This window comes from Vanellus vanellus (genome assembly GCF_965231255.1).
Source record: "Vanellus vanellus genome assembly, chromosome: Z".
NCBI classification, from domain to species: Eukaryota; Metazoa; Chordata; class Aves; order Charadriiformes; family Charadriidae; genus Vanellus; species Vanellus vanellus.
The window spans coordinates 24,427,593-24,447,226 of record NC_138908.1 but is presented as its reverse complement, the minus strand read 5'-3'; the positions used below and the strand labels follow the sequence as shown (position 1 = coordinate 24,447,226).

The following is a 19,634-nucleotide window of genomic DNA, read 5'->3' as shown; positions in this document are numbered from 1 at the left end:
ATTGGAGAAACCACCTTTCCACTTTCACTTACACTGCCCTGTTCTGGGGGATAAAAAAAAACCATACAAAGCCACATGGCAATGAATGCTGGGAAGAGGCACAGCAGCTCCTTGGACTCATTAAGACATACCCTCCTCCACGAGACACATTGTTGCAGTGTTTGTGGACCTGCCATACCTCTGCTATTTCCAATCCTGCCTCCGTATCTGCCACTTCTACTTCCTTGAGGACTAGCAGAGAGGGTGGTGCCTCCAGGAAAGCTTTTGCCTGGTGCACCACGGCTGCTACCCCTGTACCTGGGGGAAGGGCAGCCCCCTCCTCCTCCTGCTGCTGCTGCTCCCTCCCGCTGCAAAGGAAAACAGAGTAAGAGCCCGTCAATGGAGACCACCAGCCCAGCGCTCCCAGAGCCTGCCCTGCCCTGCCCTGCCTGCAGCGTGGTGCGATGGGGCAGGACGGGCAGGGGGCCAGCAGCTGGAACCGCGGCTCTGGCTCAGCAGTTCCAGCTGGGATGCTCCTGAGAGCCGGCATGCCACCATGACAGCCCTGCCCAGCCCTTGCCCTGCCCTCCTCATCCAAGCTGTGGGCAGCAGCAGAGGCTCCGTGTCCCCGCAGAACCAGGTCCAGCAGCCGCTGCCCAGCGGGTCCCCTTGCTCCTCCAGGTGACATCCTCCCTTGGGCTGCCACACCTGCATAGGGACACTCAAGGGACAAGTGAGCATGGCTCCTCCCGGCTCTGGCCGAGGAGCAGAGGCCAATTTAGTTCTGGGGACGGAGTGAAGCAGGAAGCACCTCAAGCGCTCCGCAATGTCGAAGGGTACCAAGGGCTGAGCTCTCTCCTGCTGCAGCGTGATGGGCACAGACTTCCTCCGGGTGAAGGGCAGCAGCATCCTCAATTCTGCAGACGTGCCGCTTGCAGGAGGACAAAAGGCCCTCCCTGCCTTTCTTTCCAAAACTTACCTGAGCGGTGATGTCCTCCTTTATTGACAGATGGGGCAAGCAGCGGTGCTTGCTTGGGATCATCCTACAAGAATCAGAGAGCGGTTAGAGAGCAGCCTCGCAGCAGAAAGGGCCACTGGCAAGCTGCCAGGCGGCACCAGCAGCCTGAGAGCATTAGCGGTGGGACTCTCTGCCTTCTGGGGCTCACCCCACTCACCACACATCCTGGCACAGCCAGCGGTGGGGGAAAGGCCATTCTCACCTCTGCCTGGACCTCTAGCAGCTTCTCCAGGCTCCTGGGATTGAATGTCCTCCACTGGGCAAGAAGAAGTGGAAGAAGCTGAGCAGCGATGCATCTGCTGCTCGGCTGGAAGAGCAGTGCTCAGGGACAGAAACACTCACAGCGTGGCAGCGGCTCAGCTCCTTCTCCAGGTGCTTGATGGATGGGAGGCAGCTCACCCGGGCTCTCTTGTCTCCTTCTGGTGTCCTGTGCACCAGGAAGGGACAGGGAGGGAGCTGGGTCAAGCCCAAGCTGCCTCTTCTCCCCTCTCTTGGCATTGCAGCTTCTTCTGCCCTTCCCTTCTGGGCACCAAAAGGTGACCAGGGGATTCAGGATGTAGAAATGCCCCTATTCCTATGTGCCAGCGTGCTGCCTGTTCCCTGCCCAGGCTCTGCTCGGAGGGCAGAGGCCATTCACAGGATGCTATGGGCCCAGTTGGGAACCTCTCCTGCCCAGTCATGGGACGTGGCACCATGACTCACCTGAAAGTGGCAACACAGGAGCTGCTGGGCCAGGAGAGGATGATGGAGGTCCCATCCTCATCACTTCCTTCCTTTTCTGCTCTTGCTGCCTCCTTGTCAGCACTCAGCACCCACAGCTGGTCCAGGGCCAGGCAGAGCTGTGGGCGCAGGGTGGTGCCACATCTGAAGAGCGGAGAGGCAGGCAGGGAGCTGGAGGTGGAGCCTGCCGGAGCCCTGTCCCCCGCCTGCCGTTGGGGCAGACATGGGTGCATCCAGCAGCAAGGTGCCCCCGGGGGCTGAGGCTGGTGCCAGGGTGTCCCTGCCCCGCTGCCAGGGACAGGGCTGGGGGAAAGGCGGCTGGGCTTGCAGGCACTTACTGCAACTTGGCAATGAGCAGCTTCTGCTGGAGGAGGCAAAGGCACCTCTGGCTTCTCTTGCAGCCCTGGCTCAACCACACATCCACGCTCAGCACCGCCGTGCCCTTTCTGAGAGGCTCCCTGCAGAGCAGAGAGTGGTGGGTATGTGAAAGGCTGCTGCTGTGGGGCCCGGCCATGCCCGCGTGTCCCCGAGCCCCAGGGAGAGCCCACCTAGAGCCACAGCAGCAGTTGGCCTGGCCCATTCCACCCGGGACTGGAGGACCCTGGCTGTGCCCAAAGGACACGGCCCAGGCAGCCACAGTAAGGATGGGATGCGGGGTGCTGCTGCTGGTGCTGCTTTGGGCCAGCACAGCTCCATCCTGCTGTCTCTGGTGGCTCTTGGCTGCAACTGACAAACACTGGGAGCTCAACGGAAGCTGGCTGGTTACCGGGAGGCACCGGGGCATGGCTTTTCTCCACTATGGCCATCTCTGTCTGGCATGGGGGAGCCCAGAGCAGGACACAGCAGAGGGCACCCATCACCTCCCTCCACCCGCTGCCCACTTACGGCTAGCGTCGTCTGCGCGGCTGGCGCCGCTTGTTGGGCTGTGGCTGTCCCTGGCAGCCCGCGAGGGTCCTGCGGCGCTTTGGACAGCGTGCTGCTGGAGGCAGCCTGGCCGTGGTGGTGGTGTGCCCCACCAGGCCTGCGGGAGATGGATCCACCTCCATGGGCTCTGTGTCGTCTGCGGGGGGATCCACCTCCATGGGCTCTTCCTCATCCCTCTTCTGTGGCGGGTCGACCTCCATGGGCTCATCTCGCCGGGCAGGGCTGCTGCTGCTGGCGCCAGCCCACTGGCGTTTCCTGGGCTGGGGAGGCATCCTCAGGGCTTCCAATGAGCCTCTTGGCCCTGGGCCCACTCAATGTAGGCACTGGTGCCACCCACTGTGGGCACTCGCCTCCCTTGGCCGCCTCCTCCTCTCGCAAGCAGGCTTGGCGTGAGTGTGTCTGGCTGCTGAGCGAGCTGTGGGCCAGCCACAGGGCTGCCTGCTTGCCTAACGGCCAGCCGGTGATGTCACCAACAGACGTTGCTGTGGCTGGGAGGGGGGCCCCTGAGGCCCTGAAGGCCCCATTGCGGGCGGCCCTTTTGCTTCCAGAGAGAAAGGCTGCCCCTGGAGCAGTGGGTCTGCCCTCCATCTCCCCTGGTGTGCCCTGGGCTCCGGGCCCCTCCTTGTGCCAGGCCTCAACAGGACAGCGGCCACAGTGTCAGAGGGCCTGGCCTGGTGCATGCTGCTGCGCAGGGGCAACAGGAGGAGTCCATTGTAGGGCCACCGAGGTCCTTGGGGCCTGGAGGAGGGGTGTTCAGTCTGCGGACGGGAAGGCCCATGGCGGGTTGCTGTCCCCGGCCGGTTCTTGCCTCAGCTACCCAATGGGTGGTTGAAGATGATGCCAGACCCACCCTGGTGTTGCACAGAGAAGATCTGCTGCTTGGTGGGGACTCTCTGTGCCTTCAGAGATGAGGGAAGAGACCTCAAGCACAGAGCTCGTTGCCTCAGTGATGTCATGTCATGTTCTTCATCAGCTGAATCAGTGCTTTATGGTTTAAAGAGAGACCTGGTGACATCCAATAAATTTAAAAAAAAAAAAAAACAAAAACAAAACCAACCCCCTGACCGTTCCAATATTTCTGTTTCATTTTGATAAGATTTAACTTTGTGCTTTCTAGTTGTGGTGTGAGCAATTCTCTGTGCCGTTGCTTTCTTAGGCAGAGCCTTAGTGCTTAGGTAGGTGTGTGACTTATTGAACCAGTACCAGAAAAATGATTCCTTAGAAAGACCTTATATGCAGCCTGGTTTTCTGCATTGTTCAGGAGAGGCAGCTTCATGATGGAGTGTGGTGAACTGCTTGAGAATTCTTCATTGGAGTGCCTGCCTTTAGAGCAGCAGCTCTCTTAAATGACGGAGCTGTGCGGACCCTTCTGAGGCCACAAACAAGTGCAGGCTCAAGCGATGGAAATGCTGTATCTACGTAGTTCTTAGTATTCCACGCTTCGGTCTTGGAAGGCTGAGACACCTGGAAGAGCAGGTGCTCTTTCCTATAAAATACCCCCAAACCCCTCACCTACTAACAGCCTTTTTCTTTATGAACTTGATTGATGATGTACTGTGATCTTGGGTTGATTCCCCTATGTGGAATGACTAAAACATGCGGCTTGTATTTGAAGGGCTGGAATCTGAGCACAATTTGCTGCAAGTCTGAAGTGCCCCTGAGCAAAGGGAGCCACAGAAGTCAGGGCTGCAGCACAGGAGGGAATCCACGGAGCATCAGTGGGTGGGTGGCAGCAAAATTTTTACTGGTGTGCTGAACCCCCACCCAGAGATTTGCGAGCTACAGCTGGCTTGTGGACTGGATAGTCTGGCACTACTTGACTGCCGGTTAAGATAGCAGACCCTCTAAGCAGTTGTCGACCTCTGAGTAGGCAGGTGGGTAACATGCCAGCAAGAGTGTTTGGGGGAGAAGAGAGCTGCTGCATGCACGCCTCTGGGATTCGGCTGCCCGTGGCAGGAGATGCGTGAAGTTGGGTGTGTGTGCTGTCACGGGCAGATGCTCAAGGGCAGCTAAGAGCGAGCTGGAGCGCTCTGCTTTCACCCGGGAGAGAAAGGCTGCTGCTGAAAGCACAGGCTGGCAGGATCCTGACGGAGCCAAGGAGCAGAAAGGAAGGATTTAAACAATGGGGGAGTGCTCCTTTCAGCAGGGATGGCTATACCTTGGCACTTGGTGGGCTTGGTTTCATTCCTCTTTCCTCCATTGTCTCTCTCCTCCTTCTTTCCTCTCTGTTGTTGCAGCTCCTGGAAGTAGAGGGAAAAGACAGCTGTTGAGGATTGCCTTGGAGCCTTATCTCAGGAAAGCCTGAGCATCAGGTTGGCAGGTTTCCAAGCTGCTAGCCGTGCTTCCTTCCCATGAGCCCAGGACACAAGCCTTGGGGAGCCGCGGCTTTGCTTCCAGTATTTCTTTGTTCCCTGAGCACGCGTTTGCAAATTCTGTAACCTTTTGCCCTTGTCCCTCCGCAGGTTAAGGTGCAACATGCTGACTTTTGATCTGCCCATCTTAATCTCTCTCCTTCTCAGCAGCATTCCTGATAGTCTTATTTCCACAGGTTGTGCCAGTCTGGAGGAGAAACGTTTCCTTTTTGAGCTCAGGCACATGATCTGAGGACGCTCACCATTTCTGACTGTGCCTAATGATTTAGGTTCTTCCTGAAGACACCAAGAGGATTGCTGTGTTTGTCGCTCTGTGTGTCTTCATTGCTACTCGTACTCACAAAACAACTGGACCAAATTTGGGATCTGATGACTCAGGTTTCGACTTGCAGCTTCTTCTGCTTCTTCGGACCCTTGTTGCATAGGAGTTCCTGTGCTTTTGCCTTCTATTTGGTGCACACAAGCAGCGTATTGGCTTTGTGATCTGGGCATTATTGAGCATTTATTGTTCCATGTGGGCAAGCGTGACTCCCAGGGCCGTGAACACTTGGAAAACATGCTATGCAGTATTACCTGCAGGGTGTGGCAGACTGACCCAAATGATTCATGGTTTTGTTAATCCTTATACCTAGGAAAACAAATGTATGCAAAAGAAGGCCAGCAACACCAGAGTGTGAGGGATGGCCTTAAACGTGTGTTTTCCCATGAGATGTGACTTCTGTGTAGGCACCTAGTTCCAGGTACTGCAAATTTGTGTAGAATTTCTTGGGAAATGGCTGAGCTGCTGCATCTGCTCTTGAAGTGTCAGCTGGGAGAAAAGGCTGATACTCTTGAGGAACACCGAGTAATATCAGGTTGAGACCAATGAGTTTCCATTTGTGTGGGAAAAATAATACTTTGCATTGATTGAGCAGTTAGAAAGCTGCTAAGAAAGGACAATCTCCAGAGTGTTTTGAAAAATCATCACTTAGAATGCAGCTTAATGAAAATTGTCATGGGAGACCTGGGCTTAGGCCCACGAAAGTATGTAGGTATTGAAGAAGGCTGGTGCAAGAAGCGTTCCTTGCTGGTGGGTTGCCGTTAGCCTTGCGTCTGTGGAGGTGGTCGGCATGCGTTCACACAGCAACGCAAGCCAGAGCAGCTTCTCGACTGCTCTAATTCTCCCCTGGGTTGCCTCCAGCGCTGGGGGTGGAACAGGAGAGCTGTGGGCACTCCGCACTTCCCAAGGACTTCAGAGAGGCCTGCGGAAGAAAGGGCTCTGCCAGAGCAGAAAGGCAAATGTATGGCAATACTCGATAGCTTTCTTCTGTAGGAAGAAAGGAGGCAGTGGCAAATCCCGTTGCTCCAGTTACCACCCTTTCAACAGAGACCCTGAGGAGGACTGAAGTGTGCTGCTCTGTGCCAGTGAGGATTTGCCTGCAGTTTTGGATATTCTGCTTTTACAGGCAGTATGTGCCTCGTACGTTTATTGTTACAGATTAGAGTTCTGCTGCGACTCTGGTGTTACTGGAGAGGGGGGATGTGGCACTGAAACACTTAGTGGTGCTCCTGGGCCCTGTTTTGAACTAGTTCTTAAAAAATGTGTTTTTCTTACCTCTGCTGGAGTTTGTCATGTTGAGTTCACTACTGAAATCCCACTTCAACATCCCTTTCAATGTCACAGGTAGAAGAGCCCAAGCAGTTCTCGCTGGTCCCTCCGGCAGTTGACTTCAGAAACAGGTCCTGTGTTTTGGTGAAAGAAAGTGTTGCTTGAGGAGGTACGTGCGCTGTGTTGGTGTGAGTTGGGGTGGGGAAGATGGGAAGCAAAGTAGAGATTGAGCTGGGCTTTCTTAGGAGAAGGAGAAATGCCTTCAGCTCTGTGTTGGGTGCTAAACTCTTAAAGAAGATGCTGCTGTGGATTTTCTTGAAAGGCTGTCCATTAGGAGTGGCCTAGAGAGGAATGGTATTTTGTAAATGACTCTGGAAAGAAGCCAGAGGAATAAGAACAGTGTCATGGTTTTGCTGCATTTTGATAGAGATTTACTTTAGTTCTGCCCTTAGTTGCTTATAATCAAAAATGCCGTTCTGACTGAAAGCACAGCGGCATGATAAGGTGCTGAGAAGTCTCTGGCTAATTCTGCAGGTGGGTCGCTGGTAGCCTTCCTTCAAAGGAGGTGTGGGAGAAATGTCTGTCTGTGGGGTCGGTGCGCTTTTGGGGAGGGGAGAAGATACCTCTGCCTGTGCAAGAGCACCGTCCCTGGCAAAGAGGTGCAGGGAGAGTGCCTGACCACCGCTCCTGCTGTGGACTGTAGCGTCTCCTTGTCTTTGTACCTACGCTGTGTGTCATTTTTCAGATTGTGAAATAAAACTCTCAAGTTCTGAGAGCTTTTTTCTCTGCCTGCATGACAAAGTCGTGTTTCAGCTTGAAACTCATCTGGTCTGTGTCTGCTCTGCCTGAAAAGACACCTGAAAGGAGTCTGCAGAGTTGGCGTGCCCATGGGGGAGATACCCAGCTGGCCCTTTGTGTGGGGTGGATGGTGGCGGATGCCCAGAGCAGTGGGCAGCAGCAATTCCTGCTGTTGGTACTTAACCGGGAACCGCTTTGGTAAAGGGGTGGAGATGGTGCTTTCTGTGGCATCTCTGGGGTCTCAGTCTTGCAGCGACACCTTTGACGTTGGAGGGGTGGACTGCTATAAGCTAAGTAAGCAACCTCTGACAAGACTGCAGGGGTAGTCCTTGTGTGGCAAAAAGCCTGGCAGTGTTTTCATGGAGCTCTGCCCACTTGCTTCTGTGGTCTACGTTATCAGTGCTACCCGCAGTGCTGTTTCCCTCCCCCATGAAAACGGGTGTTCTGCAGGACAGGATGTTTTACCTGCTGCGGTGTGTGATGCCTGGCCCTGGAAAGATGAGGCCAGATAGAATTTCCCCGGAACAAAACTGGACTGGGTCTGCAAAACTTGCTCTGTGTCAATAAAAACTGAGAGGACTAAATAGCTGGTAAGGTTTGATTATGAGCTGTAGCACAGAGTTGATACTGGAGGTGTGATTCTCTATGGCTGTTGTGGTTTGGGCCGGATTGGCCACTGGGTGGCAGGACAGATGCTCTTGTCAATGTGTCTTCAAAGAGAGGCAGGAGAGAGAAAGAGAGACTCAGGATTTCAGAAGGAACTGAACTACTTGACTAAAACGTTAAGAATAAAATAAAAAGGAAATAATGAAATATATACAAAACTGTATTGAGCTCCCAGAATGGTTTTACGTGTAATAGTGGAAGTAGAGATGTGTGATTTTGTTGCTGTTGTTTTTTTTATCCTTGAGGACAGGCATAACAGTGGGAAATACTCAAAGTAAGGTGAAGAAAACTGAGCAGTTTCCACTAAACTAAAAATTGCAAGATCAGCAGAAGAGAGAGAAAATATTTCTTCTATAGCATAATTGTTATGGGTCTTTCTTAGCAGCCCTAGATTACAGTCCTTTTATTCAGCAGCAGAACCTGCACCTGTGTCATACATCTGGTACGTGTCCTGAGGATGGCAACTAAGTATAAGCACAGCAGAATTGTACCCCATGTCGGGGTCATGCTCACTGAGCTGAGGCAGTCTTCCAGAACATATAAGTGAATTTGGGGACGTCCCTGCGTGTTGGAACTTCACAGTATTAATGATTCGATCAATAGAGTTTGAGGAACGTCAGCAAGTTTGTACTACTTTCTCTTCTTTATTGACTTTATAGAACAGCACTGAAGTTATTCATATAGATTCTTTAGGCAATTCAAATACTTTAACTGAATGACAGAAAGGCTGAGGTTGGAAGGGACCTCTGGAAGTCATCTTGCGATAGCTGCCTGCTGCAGCAGAGACAGCCAGCGCCGCTCAGCCAGGGTCTGGCTCCATCTTCTCTGCAGCCTCCCATCAGGCTTTTTATTCATTGATCAATTCCCCTGCGAGCCTTCTCTTCACCAGGCTAAGCGGTGCCAGCTCGCTCAGCCTTTCCTCAGAGGAGAGATGCTGCAGTGCCTTTATCATCTTCACACTCCTTTGCCAGACTCTCTCTCCAGTCCAGCCCAGGACACCATCAGTGCTCCTGGTGGCAAGGGCACACTGTTGGCTCATGATCAGCTGGGTGGCCACCAGGACCTGCAGGGCTTTTTACGCCAAGCTGCTTTCCAGCCGAGCAGCGCGCCAAATGTGCTGGTTCCTGGGGTTGTCCCTCGCCAGGTTCTGGACTTCACTTCTTTCTCCTGTTGAACTTCTTGTGGCTCCTGCCTTGGCAGGGTGTGAGCATGGGGTGATGCAGAGGGCAGAGCCAAGTGGTGCAAACTCTGAGCAGGAGGAAGGATTTGGGTGCCAGTGTTGCAGGGCATGACGGGGCAGTAGAGGCTGGTAGGAGAGCAGATCCCCGGGACGTCGGGGCAGATGATGTGGTGAGGAGGAGACCAGGCATGGGACATTTGGCAGTGGGGAATGGTCCAGCCCTGGAGTCCCCCTTCTGACTGAACCGTTGGCCGGCATGTGTCCCAGCTGCTGGCCTGGCCCTGGTTTTGGCAGCTCCTGGGGCCTTGTTCTAGTTGTGCCGGCGGGGTGGCCTCTTGGGTGGCTGAGGTGAATGTTGGGAGCTGCTGGCCCTCCTCTTCGGGCCTCGCCATGGCCCCCCACGGGAGAGGTCCCTGCTGCGGCTGGGAGTAGAGGGACCTGCGGCAACCTCCCCTGGATCCTCATGCAGCTCCTCCTGTTCCCCGTTGGTTGGAACAGGGGCATCGGGGGAGCTGCCGGGAGCCCCATGAAGAGCAGCGGTGGAGGTGTTGGGTCGCTCCTCTTCATCGTCTGCAGCAGGGCTGCGGGAGGTGCCTTGGCCAGGGCCAGGAGACCCCCTTCTGGAGGCAGCAGGAGGAGGGACAGCCACGGGGCTGCCCTCCTGCTCCTCGGCAGCATGGCTGTCCTCGAGGCCCAGCAGACAGTGGGCCTCCGCGCTGCAGCGTTGCACGGCGACGTTGATAAGCTGCTGTACAAATGTCGCCGCGCGATCCTGGAGGCTGACCTGCAGCAGCCGGACCAGGACCTCTTCGTCCAGACCAAAGAAGCCCAGGACGGCCAGGATGAGGTCCTCCATCACAACGGCTGCTGAAGGCTCCTCGGCAAAGATCAGCCCCAGCTGCTGTTGGAGCCAGGGCAGAAAGCGTTGGAGGAGAGCCGGGTGGTCGTCAAAGAGGAACGCCCAGGTATGGGGCTGGAGGCCGCCCACCAGAGCCCTGGGCACTGACTCCACTGCCAGCAGCTGAGGTGTTACAGAGCGGCGAGGGGGGCTGTGGGTGTCTGGGTGCCTGGGCGCTCCTCCGGCCTGCCGGGTGCCAACTGGTGCGGGGGCTGAGGCAGATGACGCGATGGGAACCTCTTCGAAGTCATTGTCTGCCCTCACCGAGTGCACGATGGATCGCACTCTCCTCTTGCAGAGAGGGCACTCGGGCTTGCTGTTAGCCCAGCGCAGGATGCACTGGTAACAGAATTGGTGGAGGCATGGCATGGCATAGGCGGCATCGTCCCAGCTGTCCAGGCACACTGGGCAGCGGTTGTCCAGGTCCATTGCCATGCTCTCCACTCGCTGCATCGTGCTAGGGGCAGCTGGGGGTGACCAAGTGCTCCCTCCCTGTGGCGCTGCAGCAGCCAGTGTCAGGCTGGAAAAGGAAGAGAGGCTACGGTCACTGGCTGGCCTGAGGAGGGCTGGAAGAAATGCCCAGGTCCCTCAAGAAAGAAACCCTCCCAGATCCCCAGGGTGCGGTGTCCCCACACAGCTCACCTCTGCTGCTGCGAGCGTGCCTCCTGACTGCCCCGGCTGCCTGAAGCTGACAGGGCCAGGGAAAATCCTTTGCGGGCTCTGGGGCACAGATGGAGAGCTGCCGCGAGCAACTAACTCCCCAGTCAGGACACCAGCGCCAAGGCTTGGCTCAACACTCCAGCCTCGCCAACTGCTCAGCTGGAATGCGGGTATGAACCAGCCGGATGGGACTCGGCACCTGGATTTAAGCAGCGAGGGGCACGTGTTCACAATCCGTTGCTTGGTGACATCAGAGCCCATCCCTCGGTGACAACAGAACCCATCACTTGGAACGTCTTGCCAGCACTGCCTGGTGGCATCTCCTGAAAGTGGAGAGGTTCAGGCTGGAGAGCAGGAATCCAGAAGAAAATCCTTGTGAGACTCATAAAGCAGTGGAGTGGGTTGCCAGAGAGGCTGTGGGATCCCTGAGCCTGGAGGTCAATCCGTCCAGACCTGCGATGCCACACTCCAGAGCATCCAGGTCTATATTCCTTGTTGACCCTTCCCTGAGCCGTCTCCGAGTTGCACAAGAGGCCTCTTCCAGTAGGGGCACTTGAGTGGTTTGGTTGTTGGTATAACCCAGTGTGAAGGGGCAGATGTGAGCGTTGTTCACCCAGGCAGGGACCATCCGGGAGATATGCAGAGGCCTCCCAAAGCTGTGTCTCTTGTCCTCTGTCTCGGCTCGGGGAATTGTGTCCAGGCTGGGTGGAAATACACATTTAGCTGCTGGGAGGATAGGACAGCATGCACATGAAGGGGTGAAATCACTTTTATCTTGAAATAAAAATCTTCCTCCCCTCCTTGCTTTGAACTTTGCCACATTCTTGAGATTTGTTCCTACAGTTTGCACCAGAGGTTTTGGGCTCTATTGAATTTTATGGGAGCTGTGATAAAAATTTTGATTCTTTTCAAAACCATCATCATCCTTGCATGGCTGTTCATAGTGGATGCAATCTCACCTAACAGTATTATTGCAACTTCCTGCCTCGTCATGAACTAAACCCTCTTTCAGTGGAAAGACACGTGCCTCTGTGCGTCAAGTCAAAATCTGTTAAAACCAATGTCTGAAGTCACTGGAACTGTATCAAAGAAGTGCTATTTCTGCCCATTGATTAGGAGGGGAAGCAGATCATGAACTCAGAGGTCAGGGTATGCAGTGCACCCGCCTCAACAAAGCTTCAGATCACCTTCACTGTTTTGTGTAATTGCTCTTCCAAAGAGAAACAATCGTCTGCTAATACCAAATCAGCCTTGATACTAGCCCAGGTGGCCTCAGCTGTCCCGACTTGGCCTGGTCCTTTCCAAACCTTTACATAATCACGGGGTGTATTTTAGACTAAACTAATGTAAATATGTTGATAGCAACACACAATGAGCAGTGCCTCTTCAGCTGTTTCCAGTAGCTACTGTGTGCCCAGGAGAAGAGCAGAGGAGCTGAGGACAAGAGCTCGGCTTTCAAAACCTGACAAGATAGCTGCCTTAAAGACTGTGCTTAATGAATAAAAACTCTGACTGTGTTTTTCGTGAACTCAGTGAGCAGCTGCGAAACTGAGAGCTTAAGGGAGATAGGGCCACCAGGCCTGAGTGCTCTGCACTTTGAATTGCAGTCATTTTGCATGAGGTTATGCAAAGAGAATAATATGCTCTCTCCTGCGATGAAAAACTGTTATAGTGTGTCCTGCTTTGAGCGACACAGGACTAACTTCTCTTCTAATAGTTGGGAAGCCTGCACTTTTAGAAGACTCCAGTGTCTGAACTTGTGAAAATATGTACTTTATAGCTGGCTATGGTGTGTGGGTTTCAAGGGCTCAGAGATTTTGAGCTTGCCAGGCGCAGGGATGAGGAGGAGTGAGACGTGAGCACTTGACCCAAGCTGGCCGGCAAGATTATTTCATAACATACAAGATTATTTTCATACCATGAACATGAATGACATAAATTGGTCCAAACCTTTATTCTTCCGATGGGATGTCTGCTTCCTCCCTGGGCCCCAGCTTAAGGTCATCACTAGGAAACTTCCAAGCCTGGTACGGCCCTCGGACTATTACCCATTATTACTCTTCCGTGTGTGTGGTGGTGAAGCTGCAACATGTCCTCCAATGGCGATCAAAAGAGACTTCAGGGCCTTGGGACGGTTGGTAAGGGGATGTGGGGCACAGGTTATTTTTTCCTCTTTCCTTCCAGTTACAGGCAGCGACATTGGAAGAAACATACAGACAGGCCCAGTCTATTAATAGGTGGCTCCATGGCTGGTGTGACCAACAGAATTTTGTTTTTTTTGATAAGGGGATGGCCTACACAGCACCAGGCTTGCCGGCATCAGATGGGATTCACTTGTCTCAAAGGGGGAAGAAGGTCTTTGCTCACCAGCTATCAGGGCTCCCTGACAGCGCTTAAAACGAGGCTTGAGGGGAGAGGGGGACAATATCAGGCTTGCCCGTGACAAGCTGTGAGATGACACGCCAAGGTTAGAGGGACAGGGTGCTAGCGAGGGCCCACAGGCTGTTGCTCTGAGATGTGCTGGCTACGCTGCAGGACACCTGAAGTCTTCCAGCGATGAGGCAAGAAGGAAACACCAGTGAAATACCTCCAAGGAATGAAAGGGTGATATCACCTAAGAAGGTGATATTTGAAAAGTCATGGCAGTCAGGGGAAGTCCCCAGTGACTGGAAGAAGGGAAATGTGGCACCCATTTTTGAAAAAGGGGGAAAGGGGGAGCCTGGGAAGTCCCCAGCTGTCAGCCTCACCTCTGTGCCTGGGAAGATCCTGGAACGGACTCTCCTTGAAGCTATGCTAAGGCCCGTGGAGGACAGGGAGGTGATTTGAGACAGCCGGCATGGCTTCACCCTGTGCTTTTCCCACATCAGACAGACTCAAAAGGAGGCAGACAGGACAGTTTTTCTCCTAAAATCACCGACTGAGAGGGTAGGACTGAATCCCCGTGGGTGGATTTACTCTTAGTCGCTTACAAAGTATTTTCAGTGACTTTCTGGCACACCGTGAAAGTACAGTGGAAAGAGAAAAACCAAAGGCAAAAAAAATACCGGTAGACCGTATAACACACAAAAAGATCATTTAATTTCTACTCATGGCTTTCAGCAGGAAGTGAAACTCTAATCAAGTATTTCCAAAGCCTCTTAGCCAAACTGGGAATCCCTCCCACAACAGATTCAGTGAGTTCAGCTGAGCCTAAATGGAACCCAGCAGCCGCACCGTGCTGGGAAAGGTCTTGCGCATGCCCATGCACTTCTCCTCATCAATGAAGAGTGTGTTGGCTTTGACGGCCAGGTCATGCTGCAAGACCGACTTGGTATGAACCAGCATTTGCAGGGTGTCCTCGGTGTCTCTCAGGCGCTGCTGGAGGCTCTGGACCGTCTCGTTGATTTTGTGGACCTCGTTGACAAGGCTGGAAAACAGCAAGAAACCCTGGTTAACAGTGCCATCGTGGGGGTGGTTTCTAGCGTGGCATTGCTGAAGGGCCCCTTGGTCACAGGATTTCCCCCTTCAGCGTGCTCAGACTAACTCAGACCCCCCGTTTCTGGCAGACGCATGGGAAAGCTGAGGGCAGAGCTCCTCCAGACCTCAGCGGGGAGGCATGGTTAAGTCTGCTCAAAGGCTTTGGCAACGCGCAGCCGCCTCTCCCAGAGCAGCTCGGGCCAGCAAGAAGAGGGATGAGCAGGTGTGGTTTCCTGTTCCTGCTTGGTTTGGGGGGTTTGTTGGCTCCCCCTCCTGGATTTCCCTGTGCAGGCATCCTCCCCATGCCCACAGATGCACACAAAGAAAACAGGACATCTGGGAGAGGCTAAAAGTGAATGTGAAACAAGGGGAGGATGGAAAAAACCCTTGTTGTACGAGATGCTGCAAAGGCTGTGGGGCTGGGTTTCAATTGCTCTGAAAAGGCTTCAGCTGGAGTCTTGCCCAACGGGCTCCCAGGAGGGGTGAACTTTGGGGTGCCTCAGAGGGGGTGCTGCTGGGCGCTCAGGCCAGCCTACTCCTCCACAGCTCCTCGGCGTGCAATCCCAAACAGACCACTGTGTCCTTGAAAGGATTTCCAGTGTCCTCGGAGAAGGTGAGGACAGCCCTTTCTGCTTCTCCATAGGGGGCACCCTTCCTTGCAGTTCCCCAAAAGGAAGGGCCTAAGGGATCTCAGCAGGATCCTGTTGGAGAGTAAAGGGCTCGTCCTTCAAAACTGAGCACATCCAACTGCCGGGAAGCAGGCTGGAGAGAAGATGGGGCTTACCCAAGCGGGAAGAATCCATCCCCTCATGGGGTGCCATCAGGCTATACCCGGCCATGGTGTACAGCCTCCTTTATGGGCGCAGAGCTCTCCCAGCACCCAAAGGCTGCAATACCTGCTCATTGCTTTTGATTATAGCAGTGCACTTATGGAAGGACTGTTGAAAAAAAAGCCCATGCTTAATTTTTCATGCAGTGCTACTCCCGGGTGCTACCCTCGGGTGCTACCAGCCGTAACTCCTCAAGGAGCCCACCAGACCCACACTCCTGCCTTACCGGAGCTGGGCAGTGTCCCGGCACAGCTCCACGTTTGGTCTGCGTGTGCGCTCGTCCAGCCGGCTCTGAGCCACTTTTAAGGAAGGCCCTTGGTCCCTAATGGCCTTTTGGATGGCTTCTATGGTCTTCTCCACCTGGAAGATTTCCTGCAGCGTCTGGCGTAAAAAAGAAACCCATGCACAAATTAAAAAGTATCTTCTCAAGTGACTACATAATTACCCTTTCCTCCTGTCCATCTGCAGAACAAAACAAGTTCAATAAGCAGACCCTGGGCTCAGACCCCTGTCATTCTGCTACACATCAAGGCGCAGAGCCAAGAGTAATTTTTCTTCAGGGAAAATCCTCTCTTGGCTCTTGCTGTCACATCAGAGGAGGTTTTGGAGCACTGATGGACCTATTGAATTCCCAGCTTCCCAAAATTACCGCTTGCTGGAACTAATCATCCATCAACAGTAACTCAGAGAGGGAAGGTTCTTCATGGATCCTCACTGAAAGACGTGGCATCAGCTCGCAGTGCTGCAAGCCCCGTCTTCCCTCAGTTACTCAATACAGTGTCGGGCACGTCTCAGGAAGCTTTCTATGAGACCCACAGCTCTGAGGCAGGTGTCCATCACTGATTTCCACTGAATCTGCTTGGCAAAGCAAACACACGCATGCCCATGCAGCAGCCCCAGAGCACGGAGAGTGAAAGCACGTCCTTGGAGGAGAAGCAAGCCTGCAACTCCCCCAGCAGGCAGCCCAGCAGAGGCCCAGCAAGGCCGTTCTGGAGGGCAGCCAGCGCTTCTGAAGGAACTACCAGGAGATGCAACCAGCATTGGCATTTTCTGCTGGCAATCCCTGTGCTCCCAGGCTGCCAGTGAGGATGCCCTAGCAAAAACAGATCCCTTGAGATGAAATTACGGTGCCAACTCCTAAGGGTCCCACCTCAGGGGTGTCACTAGGAAGTGACAGTGACACACCGAAAGGGAGGGGTTCCGACTACCTTGGCCAGGTGGGTCCGGATCTTGCTCTTGGCATCGGCTGTCTCGCTGATGCGTTTGGTGAAGGCGATGTTCACCCTGTTGAACTGGCTCCACATCTCGTTTGCCGCCACCACCAGCAGGTTCTCGATGTTGTCCCGCAGCTTGGAGGAGGCCGCCCGTTGGCTCTGTGAGCGGAGGATGTTGTCGTCTGTGATCTTGGCCCAAGAGTCCGGCACCGAGATCCTTCAGGAGGTGAGGGGGAAGAAGAGGCCCCGGTAAGCCCGTAGTGCTGAAGCTGGACGTGGGCAGGCATGAAGCCTGCCTGGGAGCAGCACTGATTAAATATATCTGAAATCTCCGTCTTTAATTTGAGCATAGGTTGTGGTTTAACTCTGGCCAGCAGCTAGGACCACACAGCCACTCTCAATGGAGGGGAAAGAGAAAGACCAGGACTCACGGGTGGAGATAGAGACAGTTTAATAGAACAACAACAGATAATAGGAATGAGAAGAAGAGTACGAGTAAGGGTAAGAATAAAGGTAAGGTTAACAATAACAATAACAGTAAGAATAACAATAAGCAGAGAGAAACGGTCCCACTCAGGCAGCTGTCTCCAGGCGGGATGGACGTGCCTTGACAGTGGGCTGGGGACAAGCAGCTCCCTGCCAGGGAGAGGCACCGTGCATCCCGGGCACAGCTTGCTGCTGGCGTGCTGCCCAGCGTGCACTCACGTGGCATCGACCCGCTCCACCGCTGGGTAGTAGCTGATGCCGTGGGAGGTGCTCCTCAGGTGGTGACACTTGTCATCGATGCGGTGGGCCGCCTGCTTGTGGGCCAGGTCCCTCTCCAGCTCGTGCTGGGCCACCCTGTTGGACCTTCAACATGCAAACAACAGCCATCGCTGGGGATGTTCAGGTGGAAGGGCTTCCTCCCCGCTCCAGTTCCCCGCAGCTCCCTCCCACGCAGCTCTGTCATCCCATGAGCATCACTGCCCACTTCCCGGGGAGCCCGCCTGGCTTTTCCATCTGCAGGGTGTGGGGAGAGGTCGGGGTCTGCTGGGGGTCCACATCACAACTGCAAATGCACATCAGCCCTACGGCATGACATAAGGAGCTCCTCCTTACGCGAGCTGGGCTTTGGCTTCATCCAGGTACCGCTGCATCTTCTCCTGGCACGACCTGATGACATTGACTTCCTGGGTAAAGGACACATGGCCCCATCATCAGTGTCTGTACTCAGTTGTCCTGATGCCACTCGTCCCCTCAGACCTCCCCAACCCTGCACACAGCAAGAACTTGCCTGCTTGTCTTTCTGCCCAGAGTAAACAGGCAGGGAGTGGAGAAAGTGCCCCCAAACTGCGTGCATGTCTTTAGTGCACTACTCCCTGAAGAGGGACACAGAACCCCCACACGCTACACAAACACGCAGCTGCTCTTCAGCTATTCCATCCTCTGTACGGCCAAGTCATACCCACACGGCGTGGGCATGCTGCTGCCTGGGGGATCCCCATCCCCTGGCCCAGCAGGTTTTGGGGGGGTTGAAGAGCTGAGCACCTCCCCAGCGGTAAGGAGCCAGGTAGGGAAGAAGGCTGCAAAGCCTCTGTAGGGCAGTTTAGGTAAAACTGGCTTTAACACATGATCTGGGTGGCCCAACTTACCGTGAAGAGCTCTTTCTCCACATCATCATGGACGAGGTCAATGCCCATCCTCTTCTCCCGCTGAAGCAAGCACTGCTGAGCGACCTGTTGGGGACATGCCATCGCTGTTGGGTGCAGGGGCAGGATTCTCTATAGAGAGAGTCCCCATCTCAAGAAATGGAAGAAAAGAAATTCTAGGCGGGCACAGAGGGGACACCAGGGGAACAAAGTGCCCAGGGCGGCTGCTTCAGCTGACAACAAGAAACCGAACTGCACCGTATGCATCAAATCAACATGAGGAAGCACGCGTGTCCCAGCTGCAACCAGAGCCGTGGCACAGGCACCTGTGTCAGCCTTGATGCTGACCTCCCCAGGGTGTTGTAGGAAGACATGGGCTTCTGTCTCCCAGTCCAGGAATTTGGATGTTCCGCCTACACAAATATTTGGTTAAGCAAATAGAATTGTGATGAGCTCATAACGGGCTGATAGGGGATGCAGCAGATGGGAAGACATTGCAAACTTAACTTATGGTCTCTTCATAAAAACTCTCTAGGTCTTGCGGAGCTGCAGTGGAACTTAGACATTTGAATGGCTGCAGTTGTTCCAGCAGTAGGCTACAGCTTGCAGCCCACTGGACAGAGTGCTTACCTGGAGAGGGGCCTCCTTCTCAGCCAAGGCTCTTTCTAGTCTCTTCTTCATGTCTGTGAGCGTGTTGGTCTCCCCGATCATCTCATCCAGCTCACGGCAGAGCTCCCCTTTCCAAAACTCAATAGCATTCACACGTCCTCCCAGGCTTTTGGTGCTTTCTTCTTGTGTTTTCTTTGTCTGCTGGTATTTATCCCCAATCATGCGGGTGGTATCAACTCTCAGAGCCTCCGCATTGTGCTGGGAAGTCTCTGACTCTTTGTACTTGGTCAGGTTGGACCTGTACCAGTCGTCAGGGGTGTAGCGGGTGAAGAGGGTTGTTCTGTTGGAAATATAAGGGAGCTTCTCGCTGGTGGTCATCCCCTGGGAAGTTTTGGAAAAGGGAGCCAAAGTTGGTTTGATGGCATCTCTTTTAGAGTAGGTGCTGGGCATCCAGGGGAGGCTGGAGCTCTGAGGCAACGGGTAGTACGGGAAACGGTCCTTATAGCTGGAAGCCATGGTGTTGATGGCAGGCAGAACCTTGGCACGTCTTGCCGTTAAGCGAGAGCCGACAGCCTCCATTCCTGACCACTGCTCTTCAAGTACTTATCCTGCACAGAGGAGGAGATAGAAGACAACTTCCCTCAGTCAGCTCCTGCACTTGCCTTCCTTCTTACAGCAACACATGCAGCTTCTAACACAAACAGCAACGCACACAGCACCCACAGGTCACCTGTACAGGCCTAAAACTCTTGAAAGCAAATGCCTTCTCACAGCACCCCAAGCATTTGTATCTGGAAAGGGATTTGAATTTGTTGTTAGTATCTAGCCTCAAGTATTGAAATGCGGAGAAAAGCAAAGCATGGCTGCTCAGGAGAATGACAGATATTAGCCTTCATTCTCCTCAAATCTGTCAATCCCGTGAAAGTGTAGCTGGTGATTGTCTTGTGTTCATTGGCTTCTTTTGGTTGGCGTATGTGCTGATCTTCTAGTACTCCAGATGTCCTTTTCTCTTTCAAAGTGCCCTTTCCAGCCCCGATAGCTGCGCCCCTTTGGACCAACCCAGTGTGATTGGTGGGTCAGGGACTCAATCCTCA

At 53.9% G+C, this 19,634-nt stretch overlaps 1 protein-coding gene across 1 annotated transcript; it reads right to left on the bottom strand.

The window, feature by feature from the left end:
- Nucleotides 1-13,992: 13,992 nt before the first annotated feature.
- Nucleotides 13,993-19,119, bottom strand: LOC309683159 (tektin-3-like; the record flags this gene model as incomplete). The annotated part of the gene is made up of 7 exons (XM_082497360.1): nt 13,993-14,209; nt 15,316-15,470; nt 16,298-16,520; nt 17,009-17,152; nt 17,402-17,472; nt 17,935-18,018; nt 18,562-19,119. 7 exons carry the CDS (start codon nt 19,117-19,119, stop codon nt 13,993-13,995), a joined length of 1,452 nt encoding a protein of 483 aa, XP_082353486.1.
- Nucleotides 19,120-19,634: the final 515 nt, after the last annotated feature.